General features: G+C 39.0%; 1 protein-coding gene across 1 annotated transcript; it reads left to right on the top strand.

The window, feature by feature from the left end:
• Positions 1–1,680: 1,680 nt before the first annotated feature.
• Positions 1,681–18,303, top strand: muc (dihydrolipoamide S-acetyltransferase muc). Its single transcript, XM_071595824.1, has 9 exons — positions 1,681–1,868; positions 2,603–2,781; positions 5,069–5,205; positions 5,975–6,244; positions 7,392–7,574; positions 9,075–9,307; positions 11,625–11,787; positions 14,453–14,592; positions 15,732–18,303. The coding sequence occupies exons 1-9, from the start codon at positions 1,747–1,749 to the stop codon at positions 15,859–15,861; spliced, it is 1,557 nt and encodes a 518-aa protein (XP_071451925.1). The 5' UTR covers positions 1,681–1,746; the 3' UTR covers positions 15,862–18,303.
• The last annotated feature ends 2,632 nt before the right edge of the window (positions 18,304–20,935 follow it).

Below are 20,935 nucleotides of genomic sequence, written 5' to 3'. Positions count from 1 at the left end.
CCAATAGCAGAAAGAAGTTCTTCAGAGATACGGGTTAAGTTTTGTTGGTCAAACAAATCATGAAAAGGCATCCTTTAGTAAATAAGGTTCTGTTTTAAGGGTTGCTCTGCATTGGTGACAGAGGGTGAGCCTTGAGAAATGCCTGAATCACATGAACACCCACATATGCAACTGAACCTATTTTTTGTGGCCTAACATCAACTCTTCTTCATCATCAGCTGGGTCACCTGTATGGTATTGATAATGATCATGAAAAAGAGAGAATAAGTCAGTCAAAAGATCAGAGCCATCACCCATGGTATTTCTTTAGGTCCGGTCCCAGTTTTGCCAATTAATAGTGAAATATTTTCTATAGGATCTTTACCTTCTTGTTTTGTGTAGCCAGAACTACTTTGTTTTCAGTTCAGCCCACAACAATATTACTCTTATGGTTGTTAACCACCCATCCTGCGAAGGCAGGTGGATTACCTTTTTCTTTCCCAGGAACTCCCATGACCTGATTTTCAAGGTTTTCTTGTATTGGCCGTCCATTACCCCATTTAAGCTGCCAAAAGTACAATCCCATCCCATCAGGAATTGTGCTGTAGCCAGCCCATCAATGTCCAAAACACTCCAGCAGTATGATTACTAAAAACTTGAGCCGCTAATTTTACATGCATTTTCTGGAATGATGTTGGGGACAAATCAGCCTCTGTGAGGTTATAGAGTCTAAATAAACGAAACATGATAATAATAATAATAATTACATGACACACTATTTTATGATTGTCAATCAGATGATAAGAACAAAGGAAACAGGTAATCTAAAAAATCAATTTCGAACCATGATATTGTAAAAAAGGTTGCCGTGTGAAGTGATCAACTTTTTCAAATCTTATTTAAATCGCGTGGTTAACTCATAAAAAAATAATCAATGCTCCAAAACTGCTATTACTAGGTGGCGGTCAGTGCAAACTATCGGTTCATGTAAATGAACTAAAATTTAGACAAATGTAAACATTTCCAATGGCAATTCAATCAATATCACTAACTACGCCAACATGTAGCTCAAAATACACACATTTCAATGGAAAAGTAAAGGTATGGTCACAATTTCCGAATATTCTGTAGGTACATCCAGTATTTCACTAACCGAGGCAAGTAGCATCAATTCTTCATAGTTAGTAGTATATAGTTACCCTACCTATATAAATAACTTTCCAAGATTATTAAAGCAAACAGTAATTCCATCATTGATTGGCAACATGTGTGCGTGACTTCGTTAGGTATGAATCTTATTGCTAACCTCTTATTTACCCTTGGAAGATTGATTCGTTTTCCTCCTCTTGAGTCACAGCCGAGCACGTATCATCTTCTAAGTGCATTGCTGATTTATAGATAATCATCTGGCAAAAATCACAGAATCGAAGCCAGCGAGATTGTTTTAAACGCCACTGCATCCTTTCCCGGGAAAACGCTATCCTCCCACACCTCCTTATTTAGGAGGGGGGAGGTCTGTCGGCATCTCTTAGTTCTAATTCCCGCTCATAGGTGACTCGGAATAAGCCCAAATAATGGGCCGACCATTGCCACCGGCTTGGTTACCATAGAAACGGGAAACCCTAAGGCACCAAAGCTCTTGTGCTACCACCACCAGGTAAATGTTTCAACTAAGCCTACCCCACCTCCCCCTTCCCTTCTAAGCCATCTTGTGGCAGACGACCGCAGACGGCTTGTGAAGGTTAGATCATAGGACAGCGAACAACAATGTTACGAACGACCTATCTTTTCCGAAGCAGCCTTGTAAGGTCTACTACTAAACAATTGCCTCGTAGTAATGTGTCGAGGTGTCTCAGTTCTGAATGTCCCAAAGGAAAGCATTTTAACAGGTGATGGTTCTTATTTGAGTTGTAACCCCCACACTTACCGGAACTTGTGTAAAGGTTTGTTTAAATATTGAACCCAGTTTAACAGTCGATTAATGCAATTCGTAGTAGTTGTAGTTTTCTCTGCCTCGCTCCTAAGGGATATAAGTGATATACTTCGTATGTAGGTGATGGGATGGGGATTTTGTATCGGAAAGGGCGTCCGCAACTCATAATTTAAATTGTTCTTCATCCTCGGCCCTTTGCAAAAACACCTTCCCTGATGTGTTTAGATGTCTTTTAAAATTCTCATAAGGTTGTATAATGTTGAGTTTGCAGTGTAATTAAATTTGAGTGTATTCATTTCGCTTGTGACACAGTGTGATTCTGTGTAGTGAAGTTTGCACGTATGTGTACGTTTTTGACGGATTTCTTTGTGTGTGATTAAGAATTTGCATTAAAAATTGATTGTTTAATAATTATGATGGGCTTTTTACAATTAAATTAGATGTAATGAATGCCTAATTTACGTCCGAAACGTTGAGTGCAGAAGCTCCTCAGAGGGATCATCGGGCATGTTTTGCAGCCGAGGGATATTGTACATTAAACTCCAGCCTTAACTTGTAGTACCCAGACATTTCCAATCTTTGTGTTCTAATTCCTTGTGCATATTATCTCGATCAATGTTTCATATTTCAATTCATAATACCATTCCAGTGTGACATTCTTTCAAAGATATTTTTACCAAATTCATGTAGGGCTCCTGTGCCATCCCATCTACTTTCGGCAAGTCGTCGCCTAAATGCCACAAATTTGTCCTGTAGACAAAGATATTATGCATCTGATAGCGATTTCCCAACCCATCAAAAGGTTCTTCTGCCGGCCTTGTCTCCGACTATGGAAAAAGGAACAATCATCAGCTGGGAGAAAAAAGAAGGTGAAATTTTGGTGTTAATTATGTTTTCAGTTGTGTTAAATGAAATTTAAAATATATCGTGTAAACTTTTCAGTTCATATCTATTTCATTAAAATATTCCACTGTGCATAACACTATTCAAGACGTAACAAAGATAACAAAACACATCATGAAGCTTAGTTACTGTGACGATCTGCCTTTTATGATGTATTTATTTAATACTTGTCGTTAGGGAAATTATGATTTATCGTTATTTCTATCAAGCCTATATGCTGTAACTGATAGGTGAAGTGTTTCCTTGGATTTTTGTTCCTTAGGATACTCTAGTAAGAGTCTAAGAAAATCATATAGTTGTTTTTGGTGAGAAACCACAATGGATGGCTATGACCCACCCACCAAGTGCATTTACGGTCGTTGTAGCTCATTGTTCAATATATGCCTGGAACCTTGTTATGAGCCTAGGTTTAAACAAAGCAATTCATTGATATAACAATAATATTTAATTGATCATTAAGTACTAATACAGTGGACTTTGCCGAGAAGCAGGACAAAACATGCAGAAATATACATCACACATCAAATGATGAAATCAGTAGCAGTATGAGATGTATATTCATCAAGTGAATTCTTAGAACTAGATGCTAGCCATATGCGTATAAATATTTTGAATTGGCGGAACTAGTAAATTTTGCTGATACTTGCAGGCGACTAAATAATTTGATTCCCATATTAGTCATGTATTAATGGAATTTTGTTGATCTACATTGGTTTAACAGGTAAGCAGTTTTTTCCTTGTGTTATAACCATGTGATTTATGTCTTTTATGAAATCAGTGGAGATTATCTGTAATATCAGTAAGTTATTAACATTTGTAATATATATTGTCAAAATTTTAATTCTAATGAACAGAGGTCTACAGTAGTCATGAGTTGATGTCTCATTAGACTATGTTGACAGAATTAAAATATATTTATATCGGGGGCATGGCCCCAATTTCCCCGGCCATAATCGAGTTGGGTATTGAAGAGAACGTTAGTATAGGGTGCGGCAGAATGGACTCCCTAGTTTTGAAAAAATCACTGAATAGCGAGCAGGTGAATTAGCGGAGTGGGAGTACTGGCGTTAGTTGGGGGAAACGATTCCAATTGCAGAAGTCACCATGCAGTGGTCTGGTGAGCATTGTCGTAGAAATGTTCTATAAAAACAATGAAGTGTGGTGGCGACGCAGAGGGCTTTTCGTAGGCGTTAGGGTTTGACTCGTCATGACTGGGTTCATGATGGTAAAATCATGAGAAAATGGATTACTAGTGTACGGGTGACAAGATCTGCACTTCATAGAAGACCATCTGGGCGACCTAAAAGTGTGCGGACACCTGAAAATATCGTGGCAGTGAGAGCGTCCATCGCGCTCTTCGCAGAAACGTGCTGCTGCTCTTGGAATATCGCCCTGAACGGCAAGTCGTATTTTATACCCTGACCTTCACTTACACCGCTACAAGATGATGGTTGTTCAAGAATTGAGTTCAGAAGACATGGTGAAACGCAAAGATGCGTGCAAGGCAATCTTAGTCTTTGTGCAACCCGACACTATTCCGTGGTCTCGCGATGAAGGGCATTTTCATCTCTCCGGCTCAGCAAATAAGCGAACTTTTCGTTATTAGGCGACTGACAACCCTCGCGAACTTCACCCAAGACCTCTTCATAGATCCAAAGTGACAGTTTGGTGTGCTGTGTCCTCTATAGGCATTATTTGGCCTTAATATTTTGAATCTCGAGGTTCAACTGTTACTGTGAACTCTGTACACAATTGTGAGATGCTGGAGGACTTTTTACTCCCCAAAATGGAAGAGTATGGTGAGGAATGTGACCCAGAAGCCTTTTGGTTTCAACAGGATGGTGCCATGGCTCATACCGCCAAAATTTCAAATAGCCTCCCTGTGCAACAAATTCTTTGACTCTGATTTTCATTACAAGTAATGAGATAATTGTTTCTGCAGTCAACCCACAGAAGAGTGATGGCTCAGTTCATTGAAACATAGAATATCATATTGATTAGTTAGGAGGAAACTATTGAGAAAATGTGTTTTGTTTTGCAAACATTGTATATGATGACTGCATGTACCTAAGATTCACTTTAGTTTTGGATAGAACCAGTGTAAGATTTTTTTTAGCATAAAAATTCCTCTCTCTTAGTCGGAGATTTGTTTGACCCATTGTGCAGTTGAATAACCCTCTATAAAATGCCTCATTCCTATTCATAACTATTCAACTACACATTTATTTAATTTTCTTTTTGTCAACATTTCAGGAGACAAACTGAATGAAGGAGATCTGCTTGCAGAAATAGAAACTGATAAGGCTACTATGGGATTTGAAACTCCAGAAGAAGGATATTTGGCCAAAATTCTTATTCCTGCTGGCTCCAAAGATGTTCAGATTGGAAAGGTTAGAAACATACAATCCTCATTAGTCCATTCAGTTCCTCTCTCATCATCTACTTATATCCCGCCTTCTTCTTCAAATTTCCCCTGGCAACGTTGTTCTATTTTCTCCTGCCTTGCGTAAACCTTCTTAAATGTAAGTCAGTGCATTTGCAACTTAAGGTGGCCTGGTTTTCCACCGGCCTAGTTGATCAAATATGGTTTCATTGTAAGTGGTAAAATATCATTGGAATTGAAATATTTACTACAATGTTCTCACTTTGTGAACATTCGTACATGCAAATGCCTCAATGCCCGTGAATTAGAATGCTCATAGTACAGACATAATCGGGAAGATTGATTCAACCAAATGATTTAATGAAATTCTGTTGCAGTTAAATAATTTTGGGGATGAGTCAAAGCAGAATAATCCATGATTGACATAATCCATGGCTGTGTGCCATGATCAATATTCTGGGGAATATTGATCATGGCACCAATACAGGCTTCCCACCAAGAGGGCTCAGGTTCAAATCCTGGATGCAACAAATATTTTTCAGTGATATCTGGATCCCTAATTGAGGTGCTTTGTGGTGAGCACTTAGAGTGAGTACAACGTCCATAGAATGGGACATTAAACTGCTGACCCCTTGGCACCTTTTGACAGGAGGAGGCTGGGTTTCTCTCGACCCTTCCTCCTTTCCCATCCATCCCTAATTGGTGCAAATGACCTTAGCTGTAGCTCGCCTCCCATGAAAACTGCTATTAATGTTCCATTTGCCCATTGATGGCAGTTGGTGTGCATAATAGTGGAGAATGAAGAGGATGTGGCAGCCTTCAAGGAGTACAAGGACATGGCACCTGAGGGTGCGCCATCGCCAGCACCACCCAAGGCCCCATCGGCTCCGTCCCCCCCCACACCAGTGATGCCCCCACCCCCTCCACCCATCTCCAGCGCTCCGCCACCACCCCCGCAACCTGCCGCACCCACAGGAGGGGGAGGAAGGGTGTTTGCCACTCCGCTGGCTAGGAAGCTGGCGGCCGAGAAGGGAATTGACCTTGGAGTAAGTGATTTGACCTCTTGACCCTCTCATTGGGCTTTTGTGAAAGGGTGAACCCATTAGTGTACCCACTAACCTTGTGTGTTTTGTTATAATAACCCATTCTTTCCGAATGACCTCATTCGTGTTCTGTTCATCTGTTTTTAAGTTTCCCTTTCAATCCCTCGTCCCTCTCGGCGGGGGCAAATTCCTGCTACCTGCATTGTTAGGTCGCATTCCCTGCCTTTTACAGACTCTTTGGGGGTAGAGTGTTTCGTGGTGCATTTTCATGTGGTAGTGATGTTTCACATTCTTGCTTGTTGTGTCCTGGCTTCCGTGTTGTAGGATGGCTTTCGTGCTGCATCATGGGGTGAGGTTTTTTAGTTGTTTTGCGGTATATGTGTTTGCATGAGTATTGGATGAAGGGATTTTTGCATGAGTGTGTGCGCTGCTGTGGGTGTAATTTTCCACGTTGTTGTTTTGCATGTGGTGTTTTTCCTTTTTATGGTTGGTGACCTAACACCCCCCGCCACCCGCCCTTGCGGCGGCTTGCGGGGTATTATGTAGATGTAGATGTAGTGCCTCTAGAAATCTTAAAACACAGAACCCTTAAGAGATCAGCATTAAAAGTATGAAACGATTCACTATTGATGTTATGATTGATGAATATGAATACTGCAAGGTGAAATAGTTTTGCAATCATGGGGAAGCATGAAGATGCATTTCTGTTATACTTTCATCAGTACAAAGTATATGGGATAATTGTGTTGTTGAATTTGTGTTTACTGGCAGTATTAGTGCAGTTAATTTACCATTTCATACGTCAACTGAATTTTCGTATGGTAATTTTAAAAAAAATTGCCTATTCAGAGAAATTTGATTAACCTTTGACAAATGACAAAGTGGACGACTATTTATTGCAGATTTAATTAGTTGCACTTATTTTTTTTCATTTGGTGATTTTGCAAATTTTTCCATGTCTATTTCTCTCTCATTTGTGGTAGAAAAATATTTTAGGATTTTTTTACTCCTCTGTTAAAAACTATAATTAGGAGTGGAAGAATTTCCAAAAATTCTAGCGGAGTGGAAATAATAACAATATAATATTTTTTTTGGCAATTTCAATGTACTGATATCTTGTAAATCATTGTTGACCTCCCTCTTGGAACAGGGATTGGGGTCTGGCTCTGGCATGTATGCCTCAATAACGGCTGCAGACCTAGCATCTGCTCCAGCAGCTGGTGCTGCAGCGCCAATGGCTGCCCCTTCCAGAGTGCCTGGTGCTGCTTTTACAGATCTTCCAGTTTCGAATATTCGTGCTGTCATCGCCCAGAGGTTGTCTGAGTCAAAGCAGGTTAGTAAATGAATGAGTAAATAATTGGAAATGATATCAGTTATTTGTTTAGAGAATGGAATTTTTCCATTGGAAAGCATAAAAAGTTCAACTGCTCAGTTGGCTTGATGATAGGGTTCCCAAAAGATCCGTTTTCTGTGGTGACTGGGCCCCTGTTTTCAAAAATCTTACTAAAAAGTGAAAAAGACACTAAAATTTATTGTTTATCTGTGCTACAAGATGATGCCAGCCAAAATGCCACAGAATGTCATGATGAGAGGATAGGTTCCTAGGCATTGACTTCAGATTTCTTTCGCCCTCTTCTCCATTTTCAATTCATTTAATTTAAATATTTAGATAATTATCTCCATTACATTAACTTCCCGAGTCACCATCATTGGCCACCTTTTTATGAGTAGTTTGTTCTTCAGTCACTGTGGTGAATGATATTCACTTTTGAAAGTTTAGATAAAATAGGAATAAAATATCACATTTATCTCCCAATCCTTGAGAAACGTCTTTGAGAGAAGGCTTTATAAGAATTTGGAAAGCAGATTTGAGAGGTTCTGTAGTGGCGGAAGGAATTAGTAAAATCACTGATCCTGCCCCCCCATCCTTTGATCCCACCTGAAAAACAACTCCTGCACACAGAAAACCTAGGTTGGCTGACCCATGATTGGGACCAGAGGCCCTTGAACAGCTCTGTCATTCAACGTGAAATTGAGCTAGAATTGGTGATGGCGGAAGCATTCACGTCCCATCTCAAGAGCTGAAACTCTGAAGTGCTCCTCAATCGTGTTGATGTTTTAAGTCCAAGACGCTTTGTCCCATGATTTTTTAAGGGCAATGCTATTAGTATGGTATCTGATTAATGAAATGTGTGCCTATACAAATGAAAAGGTGTCCAAAATCAATTAAAGAACTGTTGTGGAGATTGTGTTATGTAGCCTGTTATTTTCTAACCTTACCCATTGAAGGGTTCCCCTTGCAGCATTCTCTGACAAGGCCTCTGTCACCAGTGATTGTGACCCTGCACGCATATGCCACAAGGTGACGTGTACCGTATGTGAGGTTAGAAAAGAACAGATTGGCATAACACAATCTCCAAAATAATGGTCTTTTAGGGTTTTCTCAGAATTTTAATAATCATAAATGCTATAACAGCTCTAAACCCCTTTATTTTATTGGACTATTGTATTTCTAACCTTTCGCTTGTAATTAAAGTAATGCCGTAAAGTGGAGACAGTAAATTGCAATCGGAACGATCACATTAATGGCGGCATTCCTATAAATCATTGTGAGAGATGCTGCATCTTTTTTTTGGTTGAGTTAACTTGGTTAATGTGGAACACACAGTTAATATTGAAAGAGCGTGAGTTCATGTTAACTCCAAACACATGTTCAGCTCTTGCATTTGGCACGAGCTGGGCTTGTGGGTCGAAATGAAATGAGGGAAGTGGTGCTGCACTGAGCACAAGCAGTGACATGTTGTAACATGACCCCTTGCCTTGATGTGCGCAGAATATCCCTCATTATTACCTCTCGGTGGACATCAACATGGATCGGGTGATGAGTCTTCGGCAAGAGTTGAATGAACAGCTTGCAGCCGCACACAAGAAGGCCCCGAAGACGGAGGGGGAGGAGAGCAGGCCCACTAAGCTGAGCGTCAATGATTTCATCATTAAGGCTGCGGCCCTTTCCTGCAGGAAGGTGCCAGAGGCCAACTCTTCCTGGCTGGGCAGCGTCATCCGCGAGTGAGTGTGCTCCTCTCAAAAGATGCTGTGCTGATACTCATCATTGTAATACCTATTGTAAAAGGAACACATTAATGCCAATCGTTAATCTTTATTCAAGACCAAATGCAAACTTTATCCACTTCCCAAAATTTGGGGTGAGTGTTGTGGTGTCTGAACGTACCGACTTTAGGTATGTGCTTTATAGTTTTCAATTGATGCTTTTCATTTCCTCTCCCCAACATAACTTTGACACAATCCGGCTCCTTCCACTCACCTGAGAGTCACTTGATTTGGATGGTGTCTCTGATTGCATCCCAATTGCAAGGAAAGTGTGCATTTGACAGTTATGCACTGAATTAAAACTCAAGATAGCTGGAAAGCCGTGTAAATGAGATCAAGTGTGGGCATTAATGTTGGGAAAGATATTCAAAAAGCTAATGAGGGAGGGGCTCTCACTTTAAGAGAGACTTTAAAATTCTTCCTTCTACCATTCAATCTCTTCTAGTCCTTGTATCATACTTTGGAATATGTTTGCACATCAAAGTATTTTGTCTCACTGATTTTAAACTTTTATTTTAACAGACAGTTCATCATAAATCAAAGTCAAACTCTTAATTGCAAAAGAGCAGAGTCATATTTTAGTTTGTCCCTTGCAGAAAAAAGGCAAAATCAAAAAAATGGCTGTTTATTTTTGTATGGAACACTTTTAAGGAGAGGATTTGTTTGCATATAATTTAATGAAACAAACTAAATTATGGATGAAAATGCCTGCAAAAGGTACCTTTTAATCCTCTGGAAAGAATTTATTACTGTTGACAGGAATAAATTCTTTCCTGTGGAAATGCTGTGGAAAGTGTTTTTAATTTTTCCTTCATGCATTTCAATAGTCACCTCTAAGTATCGGCCTCGGTTATCTCTAAAAAAAATAGCTTTCATCTATAACAAGTGTGGGTCATGGTAGTCCAGGGATAGAGCATTGAACTACTGATCGGAGGGCCTGGGTTCAATTCCCAGACAAGCCTCTCTGGGCACCCTGAGCTCCACCCAAGCTTTGTAATTTTTTGGGTACCAGATCTTCCTGGGAAACCGTAACTGGTGCTAGGAAAGGAACTGGCCCCCCTACCCTGATGTGTGTATTTTACATGCCTTTGGGCTTAATACTGGGTGAACTCAAACCTCACTCACCAAACCGGCTATCAGGGTGATTATTGTGATGATGGTATTGAACAACTACATAGTTATAAAAAGTGTTTGTGATCCCTCATTTGGACAGTGAAACTATAATACTGCTTCATCTGCACATTAAGACATTAAACATAGTGACCTGGCAAGTGTACCATTATCTATTTTACTATGAATTTATACAAATACACACACACACACACACACATATATATATATATATATATATATATATATATATATATATATATATATATATATATATATATATATATATATATGTACATACATATATATATTATATATATATATATATATAATTTTTTATATATATATATATAAACCATAAACACAGTAATCAACTCGAAGGTCGGTTTAGTAGGTGATGGTAGAGATCACCCAGTACTAAGCCCTATACGGCATGTGAAAATTCACACATCAGGGTAGGGGGGCCAGTACTACTAGCCAGACTACCGCGACCCTCACACATATATATATACACATATATATAGATACACACACACACACACACACACACACATATATATATATATATATACATACATACACACATATATATATATATATATATATATATATATATATATATATATATATATATATATATATATACATATACACATATATACATTTATATAGTTAAATGAATTTGAAATTCATAGCATAATAGATAATGGTACACTTGCCAGGTCACTATGTTTAATGTCTTAATGTGCAGATGAAGCAGTATTATAGTTTCACTGTCCAAATGAGGGATCACAAACACTTTTTATAACTATGTAGTAGTTCAATTTCAATGCCTAATATGTTGAAGTCCTATCATTTTTAATCTAGGACTTAAAAATTTTTAAGAGTGTAAGTAAGCATAAGAAGAGTTTTAGTTATACTTTGCTACACAATATGCTCTTTAACTTTCATTGTAACACGCTTTTCTTAAGTAAGCATGGTTTTCTTGAACATTGTCATTCCAAAAGGTAATTTTGTGAAGCTTCAATCACCTATGAATGCCCGTTTCCATGGTAAACATTAAAAGACAATATTCAATCAGTTAACGTGGAAGAAATAAAATGGCATGACCTTCAGTGTTGGCGCCCACACTCCCTCTCCAGAAGGGCAACTGTTTTGTTTCCAGGTTTCACACCGTGGACATAAGTGTAGCAGTATCGACCCCCCGAGGCCTTATCACACCCATTGTGTTCGGTGCGGAGAGAAAGGGCCTAGCTGACATCTGCAGGGATGTGCAGACACTAGCAGCAAAGGCAAGGGCTGGGAAACTCCAGCCAAATGAATTCCAGGTGACCACAAATAATATTGAAGGGCTACACATGGAGAATATTTTTGATACCTTAAGACCACTTTAAATGTTCAAATGTTTGCTGGTAGTCAAAGGATCTTTTTTACACGATGTAGGCTCATTGTTGGTACCCTTTACAATAAGGTTAATAATCTAACTCCTGAATGTGATTGTGTATGAGGATACCTGCCCCTTGGTGGAGTAGTGGGGATACTTATCTTTTGATACAGATTTTGAAAATGTATTTTTCAACTGCTTTGAGATGACAGGACATTTTGTTGAATCATGCAGTGTGGACTCAAACCAGTTGAGTGGCTGCCCCTCTATTAGGGGAGATTCAGAAAAGTTTAGACCTTGCTGTTTCTTCAAAAATGTGAGGAAAGATGAGGAGAATGGCCAGATTTATTTGATAAAGAATGGAATTTAATATTTGAGTCTGGAGTATGACATTGTAATTCACCTTGAGTATGATGTTCCTTCTAGTTGTTAGAACAGTTCATGCTAGCCATACATAGGCCATTGTGCGTGCAGGCCTTGGCAAAAGCTGAAGCTATATGTGGTCTTAAGTGATATCAGTGTCACTGTGAAGTTATGTTCCTCATAAAAAAACCCACAATCTGTTTTTGAACACTTGTGGGAAAAATTAGGAAAGAGGACAATAGTATTAACGTTGGTAAATGTCGAAAAGAATGGGAATTCCACAGAATTTGTTGTGCCACCCTGGACGGGTACAATGTCAGCTGCCCGAAATCATGATTCATAGTGGTATCTCATGGTCTTGTGTGTTTTTAGATCAGTCTCAGTGGTGGCTTAGTGTTGGGTTTTACCAAGTGAAACTATTACCAAATGATTAATATCTTTCTTTCTACTCCCGAAACCACACATGACCAACTTCCCTCACTTTCTACTCCATAATGTGTTGATTTATTTCCGTAGTATCAAAGAAAAATCAATAGCAACCGAAGATAAGCACCAACAAAAGCTATATGAAATGTGGATTTGGGTCAAACAACTTAGTGGAGACTGCTCCAGTTTTAAATGACATTGATCCTGTATTTTGATGCCAGTGTTAAGAGACTTAGATTTTAAAAAGATTTCTGCATCCAGAGGGCCTTAACATAAGCCCTAGCACAGATTGCATGTTCGAATTCAAAGAATTGTAGGGGATGGTATGACGGTTACTTTCGAGTCATCTGTTGATGTGCATTGAAACGCAGGAATTCCACAGTTAAAAAATCATTTGCCTTGAGCGAGACTAAACGCATTTCCCCTCGATTTTCATACGAGTGCATTTCAGTGCTCATCAGTGGTTGTCTCTGTTAAAGTAACTGTCTCTTGCATCTCCTTGTAACTCTTTAAATTTGCCAAAGAAAAGCACCCTTTGGTTTAAACGCTGGCATAAAACTTCGTAGACTGTGGCACAGTGCACACATTTATGATTGCTTGAGATATTGTACGTGTGATATTTCATCACGAGACCTTGTTCCTTTAAGCCCCGTTGAAATCCAAAGTGTTAAGAGGATGCCACTGTAGCTTAATTGGTGAGAGCACTTGGCTAGGCATTGAGGGGATCTCAGTTTGTATCCTGGTTAATGTGAATGATTTTTATGCTGTGAAATTTCTGCATTTATCATTCTTTGTAAAATTAGAATAATTCTGTAGCTCGGGAGATTATTTCTGGTTTTAATTAAAAAAGAAAAATGCAACATTAAATTGGTAACATTGGCACAAATGGTATTTTTGTAAGCTTCCCAGTTTAAAAGTGTTTTCCCATTGACAGATTAAATGTATAAGTTAGACTGAGAAAGGGTGGGGTTGGATCCTTGTTATGATGACAGCATTGAATTTTTATCAGATTTATTTGGTCGTATGGCACAGCAAGGGCTCTTTGGTCATCATGGGTGGATACAAATTATGCGAATGTTGAAGTACTAAAATGGCCAGCAATGTTGTTAATTTAGAGACTAAGTGACTGCAAGCTAATAATAGGTATTTCAATTTTTGATTTTAAAGCCACCTGGGAATAAACTAGTGTTAGAATTCAGTGCCTTTATGTTTCTCAACAGAATGATGCACAAAAATGTGTTTTCAATGTTAAATTTCCAATAGAAGGTGTGGTATGAGAACATAAAAATGCAATTATAAAAATCTTGGAAGCATACAGGAAATTTTTTGGAAGCTGTGAAGTTGATATCAATCAATTTAATTTAGTTTTTGTCCAAGGATTTATTGCACAAATATAGGGCACATCATAGAAAATACACAACTCCAAATTATAGTTGCAGATATTTATCAGCAGAGTAGAACATATGCTTTAACGGATATTTGCACAGTTTATTTTAAATAGTGACAAAATTGTAAAAACCAGTTTTTTTCATTTAATTAGCCTTGGTTCATCCTCAAGTCAATGAGATTCGCCCTGAAAATATTCAATTATGTGATATATTGCTGATTGTCTCCAGAATTGTAATGGAAAAATTGTCTTTTTGATCAATTAATCCTTGGTAGCTTAGGGCAATATTTGATGAGACAATGCAAATGCCAAGACTTTGGCTTGGTATTATATTGACGTTGGGTGACTGTCGTCAATCTCAGTGCTACAAATCTTTGTGCTTTACACACCGTTAGGTTGTCCATTGCGGCTAAACTTTCCATTTGCTCTGCAGGGTGGCACCTTCTCCATATCCAACCTCGGGATGTTTGGGGTGAAAAACTTCTCTGCCATCATCAACCCTCCACAGGCGTGCATTTTGGCTGTTGGCAGCACCGAAAAGAGGCTTATCCCGGATGAATCTGCTGAGAGTGGGTGAGTGGACCACGAGTTCGAATACTACTTGTATTCGTCCTCTTCAATTGCTTCCTGTCCATCTAGATTAAATTAATTATCATATTAATTAAAGCAAAAATAATTTTAGGAATAAAGGAGCTTTCTTTGGTAATACCTTCTGTTGGTTAATGAGAAAACATGCCAAAGCAACAATGCAATGGTTTAAAAAAAACTTCCTAATACTAATAATGGAGCATAACATAGTATTGAAGCTCAGAAATAATAGCTTTCAATTTTCAATGAGTATAACGCACTAATATGGAAATCATTTAACTAAGATGAAAAGGGAAGAGAGGCAAGTAAAAATATAGTATCTCATGCGGAGCCTAAAAAAAAACTATGATTTCCAAACTATTGACGTCCTTGAGGGAAAATAGAAAGATTTTCAACTTTTCCTGCTATTATCACTTGTTGTGCTATCAGTATTTATTTGGCTGGCAATGCTTTTTGGTGGCTGACTACTTATTAAGTCTTAAGACAATAATAATACCCCATAATGTAAATTTTTACATGATAAAAGCATTTGTTAGGGATGGTAAATTGAAAATAATTAGGATTTATTGCCCCTGTGTGAATATTTTAATTTCAATTATTATTGCAGTTGCGATAGTGTTGTCATGCATGTTGAACATTACAGCAAAATGAGATAGTAATTAAAACTAGCTTTTTGTTGATTTTGGTGAGTGTTCCCGTTTATGGAGTGCTGTTTCCTCTTTTCTACTGAGCTTATTATTGAATTGTCAATTTGAAACTTCCTAGCAGGTGCCCTACATTTGTGTCCGAATCTTGTAGATGCTAGTTTCCCCTCATTTTTAATCAGGAAATTATGTAGTAGCTAGTGGAAACTTTTTAGGCCCGTGAAAGTTGGAAAGAGCACATTGTGTTCGATTATTTTCTGAAAGCCGCAATTTTTTCATTAGTATTTTTGATGATTGATAGCCATTATATGTATTTTTTTCAATTATAATCTTTCCAGTTGTTCAGAATTAGGTGCCACTATTTGATCAGTGGTAGTTGTCACCACTGTGAATGTCCGTGGGAGGACACGTCCTCTCATTGCTACAGCAATTGTTGGTGTACTACGCATGCCTGTGTGATGGCTGTTGTTTCTCTTGCAGGCACAAGGTTTCACAGGTGCTAAGCGTGACGCTGAGCTGTGACCACAGGGTGGTAGATGGGGCAGTGGGAGCGCAGTGGCTTGCAGCATTCCGCTCACTGCTCGAGAAGCCACACACCATGCTCCTCTAATGAGCGAGCTCACCCTTCCCTGGCTGACTGGCCAGTGGCGTCAGAGCAAGGGAGAGAGGAGACCCCAGTGGCTTCCTTGTTTGTTCACTCGGAGGAGCTGTTTTGAGTGTGGTGCGCTTTTTGGGAATTGGTTCTGGTGCTCTGAGGGTAGGGAGGGGTGTGCGGGCCCATGCTCGCCATCTCCAGAGGTGAAATGTTTATGTCTGAGGGATCAAGGTCCTTTTGGTGTCAGCTGACAGTTCACTTGGACAGTTGGCTCTCTCTATGCATCCGTAGACAACTTCACCCGCAATTGTTGAAGGGCTATGCACATTTTAGAGGAGCCCAGCTTGATTGGGCATGCAGAAAATTTGAAATCAGTTGACTGAGAGGAGTGGATACAGCATTTTGCTGAAAGTCAAGTCACCCTTCCCCTGAAAGAAAGATGCAATTCCCTAAATGCCAAGTTATTCATTGTGCAGAAAGCCAGTCATCCTTCCCCTGAGAGAAAGATGTAAAGCATCCTTTAATTCACATCCTGAGAATCCATTAAGCACATAAAAGAGTACACTTTGATCATAGCAGGTTGTGTTGTCATTAAATTATGTTGTTGTAATTACGTTGTTTTGTTAATTCACCATTGCCATGCGAGTATGAATACAAAGTGAATTTTCTAAGACTCAGTTGCGACTCCTAAGTGTTCTGCAACTTATAAAAGTGACAATGTCAATTTCAATGGAGTACCCAAATTAGGGATGAAAGTTTATGGAATGAAGTATCTATTAAAGGTGGTCAGGTTTTGTCAAAGATGACTTGTACCCTTCCCTGTGATCATCATTTGGAATGGTAGATTTTGAATCCATTTGTGTTTTTTTTTTGTTGACAAATGAACCTTGTTTAACTGTTTTTGGCAAAATTTCCACAAATGGGTTGATTTTTTTATATGCAGACTGTGTTAATTATTTTAAATTTATTTATCATTTATGCCCAATTTTAGTCATGGCAAAATGGAAAGGATGTGAGCTATCCTTAAAGTGCTTGCCCTTTGTATAAAATGGTATGAGAATGTTGATTTTTCCTTTTCATTTATTTATCATTGGCACTTCATCTTAGTGATGTAAAAGTGTCTCGTTGGATGTGAGCTATCACTAAAGAGCTCGCTCGTTGTTGGGAATATGCTATTAATTGAATTTTGGGTTGAAGTCTTAATGATTTTATTCTGAGGAAAAGGGGTGGAAGTTGTTTCATCATTGTTCATGTTTGATGAATTTGGAAGTTTTCTAAGATATGTAAAATCTTACTGAAACAAGTTGTACCACTGCCATATTAAAAGCTTCGTTTACTCTTTTCCAACAGTCAACCGAAGAAAGGGCATTTCCACATAAGTAACTCGGTAGAATTTAAAATTTTATTCATGTCTCAGAGATATGTCATACCCAATTGTTTCTCTTATTCCTCAATCCCCCGTCAGCATGAAGAAATTAATTTTGTTAATGAAGGCAAAATTTAGGAATAGATTTTATTTATGCCACCCGTCCTGCTGTGTAGAATGTGATTTCTTTGGATCCAAGAGTTGAACATATGTTGTGTGGATAAAATCATACTCTGTGTACAATTTCTGATTATTACTGTTTCTGAAGCCAGTCTCAAATCTGAGACTCCTTTCTTGAGTTTGAGTAAAACTGGATCTCTGTAGGACATGAGTTTTGAAAACCTTTTGGTATTGTCTCTTTCCTTTAAACTGTATGGCTTAAGACATCCAGCTGCCAGAGGTCAGTGAAAATGACCGGCTATTGATTAGGGAAAGCCTTTGCAAGTGAAGGAAGTGTGTATTCATAATCATTGCATCCATAGTAGAATCGATGGAAAATTCAACCTTGCCTAATGCAGGGAGAGACGTAAGGGAGGTAACTGCTCTCAGGTGGTATTTAAAATATTTTTTAGTGTTTTTTGTGACACCTAGTTTTATTAATTTTAATGCATAGGACAGCTGAGTGAGATGGAATAATTTGTTTCTTAATTCATTCATCTCAATAATTTATTGAAAGTCAAGTTTATTAATTAAAAAAAACTACTCAAATCATGACAGTATTACGAGGAGCTTCATTTGATCATCATGGCCATTTTTTTTACTATAGAAATATTTTTCTTATAAATTCCACTTAATTTTTATTTTAAAATTAACCCTATCAAACCCCTCTTGTGTTACAGTGAATTACAATGTTTGGTGAAATTAAAATAGTCATCTGTTTTTGAAGTCTAAGTTCATTACTGATGGAATGTGGAAGACTGAAATGTCACATCACAAAATAAGCCCAAAGAGATTATATGGAAGAAACGGAAATTGTTATTTTATTGGTGTATGAACATCATGATGTTATCTCCGGGGAAGTGTTGAAAGATGTATGGTATGCCTAATGTCCTAAAAACAAATTGCTCGTTAAAGTTTATAGATGTAAAGAATTTTCAAATTGCCTATTTTTTTCAAACGAATGTCTTGTGTATTCGTAGTCATTATTTATTCCTGGGTTGCAGTTGATTGGGTGCAATGGAAGGCCCAAGTAAGCAACTTGGAACTATATTGTAGTAGAAATGTATATAAAAGTACTGTTTTGAAATAATCTTTTATTTGTGCACACAAACAATGAATACCCATCACCAGTGCATTACTGTAAATTACAAAATTGTTCACTGTTTTTCTCATTTACCGGAAGAAATTTATCAGCAGTTCAATAATTTAGAATAATAATATGTTTACATTAAACCAATCTGTTTGAATTGTTCATGAAACTAGATTTGTTTTGAGTTTATACAATCACCATCCATCCCAACCACACTAGTTCTAGGTTTGGATAGGCAATGATTCTTATGGCTGTGACAGCAATGATGCAGTCATTTGGAATGCAGTCTTAGCTGTGGACATTCCAACTTATTATGGAAAAAGAGCAATCTCTCATTGATAATATAATAGGTAGTCTGCTTGCAGTTGAATGGGGAGAGTTGGGGTATGTGTGGTCCCGAGCACAATTTTTGGGGCCTACAAAGCTTATGAAAATTGTGAACACCCTTTTGTTCCACCTATCTCATATTTTTCCTTTTCAGCCCCTTGTATTTTCTGCATCTTTTCTCATGCCATATAACTTACCTGTTCCTTTCCTCTTCATGAAATTCTCCTTTCTCTCATGGCTTCAACGTCTTACATGGCTGGGATTTGAATCTGGATTCATCAATACCATGGTGCAGTATTTCCCACACTTCCTACGAATTCATATTCTCTCTTTTTCCTTGGTTTCTATGGTCAGCAATATTATTACACCCCATTTTAAAAGAACTCAAAATAATTGTAATTCCATATTAAAATCTTTATTGCACAACTCTGGTTTTGTAGCCGTGCAACATCTTCTGGTGATTCACAGCAACTATCTGGTTACGTACACAGTTTATGGGGAGGATGGTGGTGGCTTGGTGTGCAGGGCTAGGGAAATTGTAGCGAGGGATATGATAATGGCCAAGCGAGGGTAAATTTGCTAGGCTTGGTGGGGAGTCAACCACAAATAGATGGATGGTGACACCAGGACTCGTGACAGGTAGGGGGGGAGTGGGGATGGTAGGTGCCTTAAGGAGTAGGTACTTTGGTATTGGGAGGCTAAGGATGGTGGAATGAGAACTGCATGTTGTTACAATATTACAATTATTTCACGATGGTCACTCTAAGAATTCACAGTGCTCTCGAGCAAGGATGGCAAACCTTTTGGCGGTTGAGTGCCTTTGTTCATGTACGTAATAGAAAGTATGCCCCTGATTTAAGTGCCAACCTATCGAGTGATCACAGTGGAATTGCCTGTGGTACCCTCCCAGCTCTGTATGCCAAAAGAATGCATCTGTGAGCCATAGGTTTGCCATCCCCTACTCTAGAACATCCAAACTTGGCACCATCCTTTTCAGGTGGATTATTTGTGGGTAAAATTGCTTGAGTGAGTGACATTTCTCTCCGTCAAATATTTCACAACCGGAGAGGTTTTTGATACAGAGCTCATGCTCCTTAATTCTCTCTCCCAGTTATCTCCATCTTTTCCCATTGTACTCAAACTACATTGCAGTTGTCACGTTGTACTTGATCAAAACTCCACTTTTAGCGTTGTCTCAATCCTGCCATTGATGTGAACAAACATGTTTTGTAAAATATATACAATACAGGGTCGCACCCAAAAGTGGTAGGACTGATTTTCTCTGGCGCGAACGAAGCGGTGGAGGAGGGTCTGCCTGGCAGGGTAAGGTGGAGGGGGCTCTTAGCAACAGACCGACACCAACCTCAGTCGCCTGCGGGCTGTCGTTGAGTGAGGACACCGTTTTTAGTGAAGCAAGTTTTTTGTCCGCGTCGAAAAACAAAATGAATCTGAATTTAGAGCAACGTTATTCCGTGAAGTTTTGTGCGAAACTCGGGAAGACGGCAACTGAGACCCTCGGTATGATCAAGCAGGCTTATGGGGACACTGCCTTAAGCCGTTATACAGTATTTGAGTGGCACAAGTTGTTTAAAGAGGGTACAGAGCTCGTTGAAGACGACCATCGCTCCGGACGGTCGTCGACGGCAAGAACCGACACGAATGTAGACAGAGTGAGGACACTGCTGAACACAGACCGACGCTTAACCAGTGAATAAATTGCAGACCAGTTGGGTCTGTCTGCATCCAACGTCCAACGCATTATTTCACAGGATTTGACCATGCGCAAGGTGTGCGCCAAGATGGTGCCGAAAATTCTGCCACGGCGCACTCTTCGTCAGACAGCTCCTGGCCAAATACGGCGAGTGTCGACCAACAGGCAACGCGTGTGCGCATTTCCGAAGAAGTGTTAGCCAATTTAGCGACGTTGCCGCACCCGCCCTATTCTCCCGATCTTGCACCACCGGACTTCTTCTTTTTCCCCCTGATGAAAAGACAGCTCAAGGGACGACGTTTTGACTCGATAAAGGCCGTTGAAGAGGCTTCGACGAGGGTCATCAACGGGATCCCCAAAGAAAATTTCCAGCGGGCGTACGGGGAATGGGAGCAACGTTATACTAAGTGTGTAGCAGCTCAAGGAGCATACTTTG

This window comes from Hetaerina americana, unplaced genomic scaffold (genome assembly GCF_022747635.1).
Source record: "Hetaerina americana unplaced genomic scaffold, ioHetAmer1.1.p SCAF_7, whole genome shotgun sequence".
Lineage (NCBI taxonomy): Eukaryota > Metazoa > Arthropoda > Insecta > Odonata > Calopterygidae > Hetaerina > Hetaerina americana.
The sequence above is the reverse complement of the archived record's forward strand: the minus strand, read 5'-3'. Positions and strand labels throughout refer to the sequence as shown.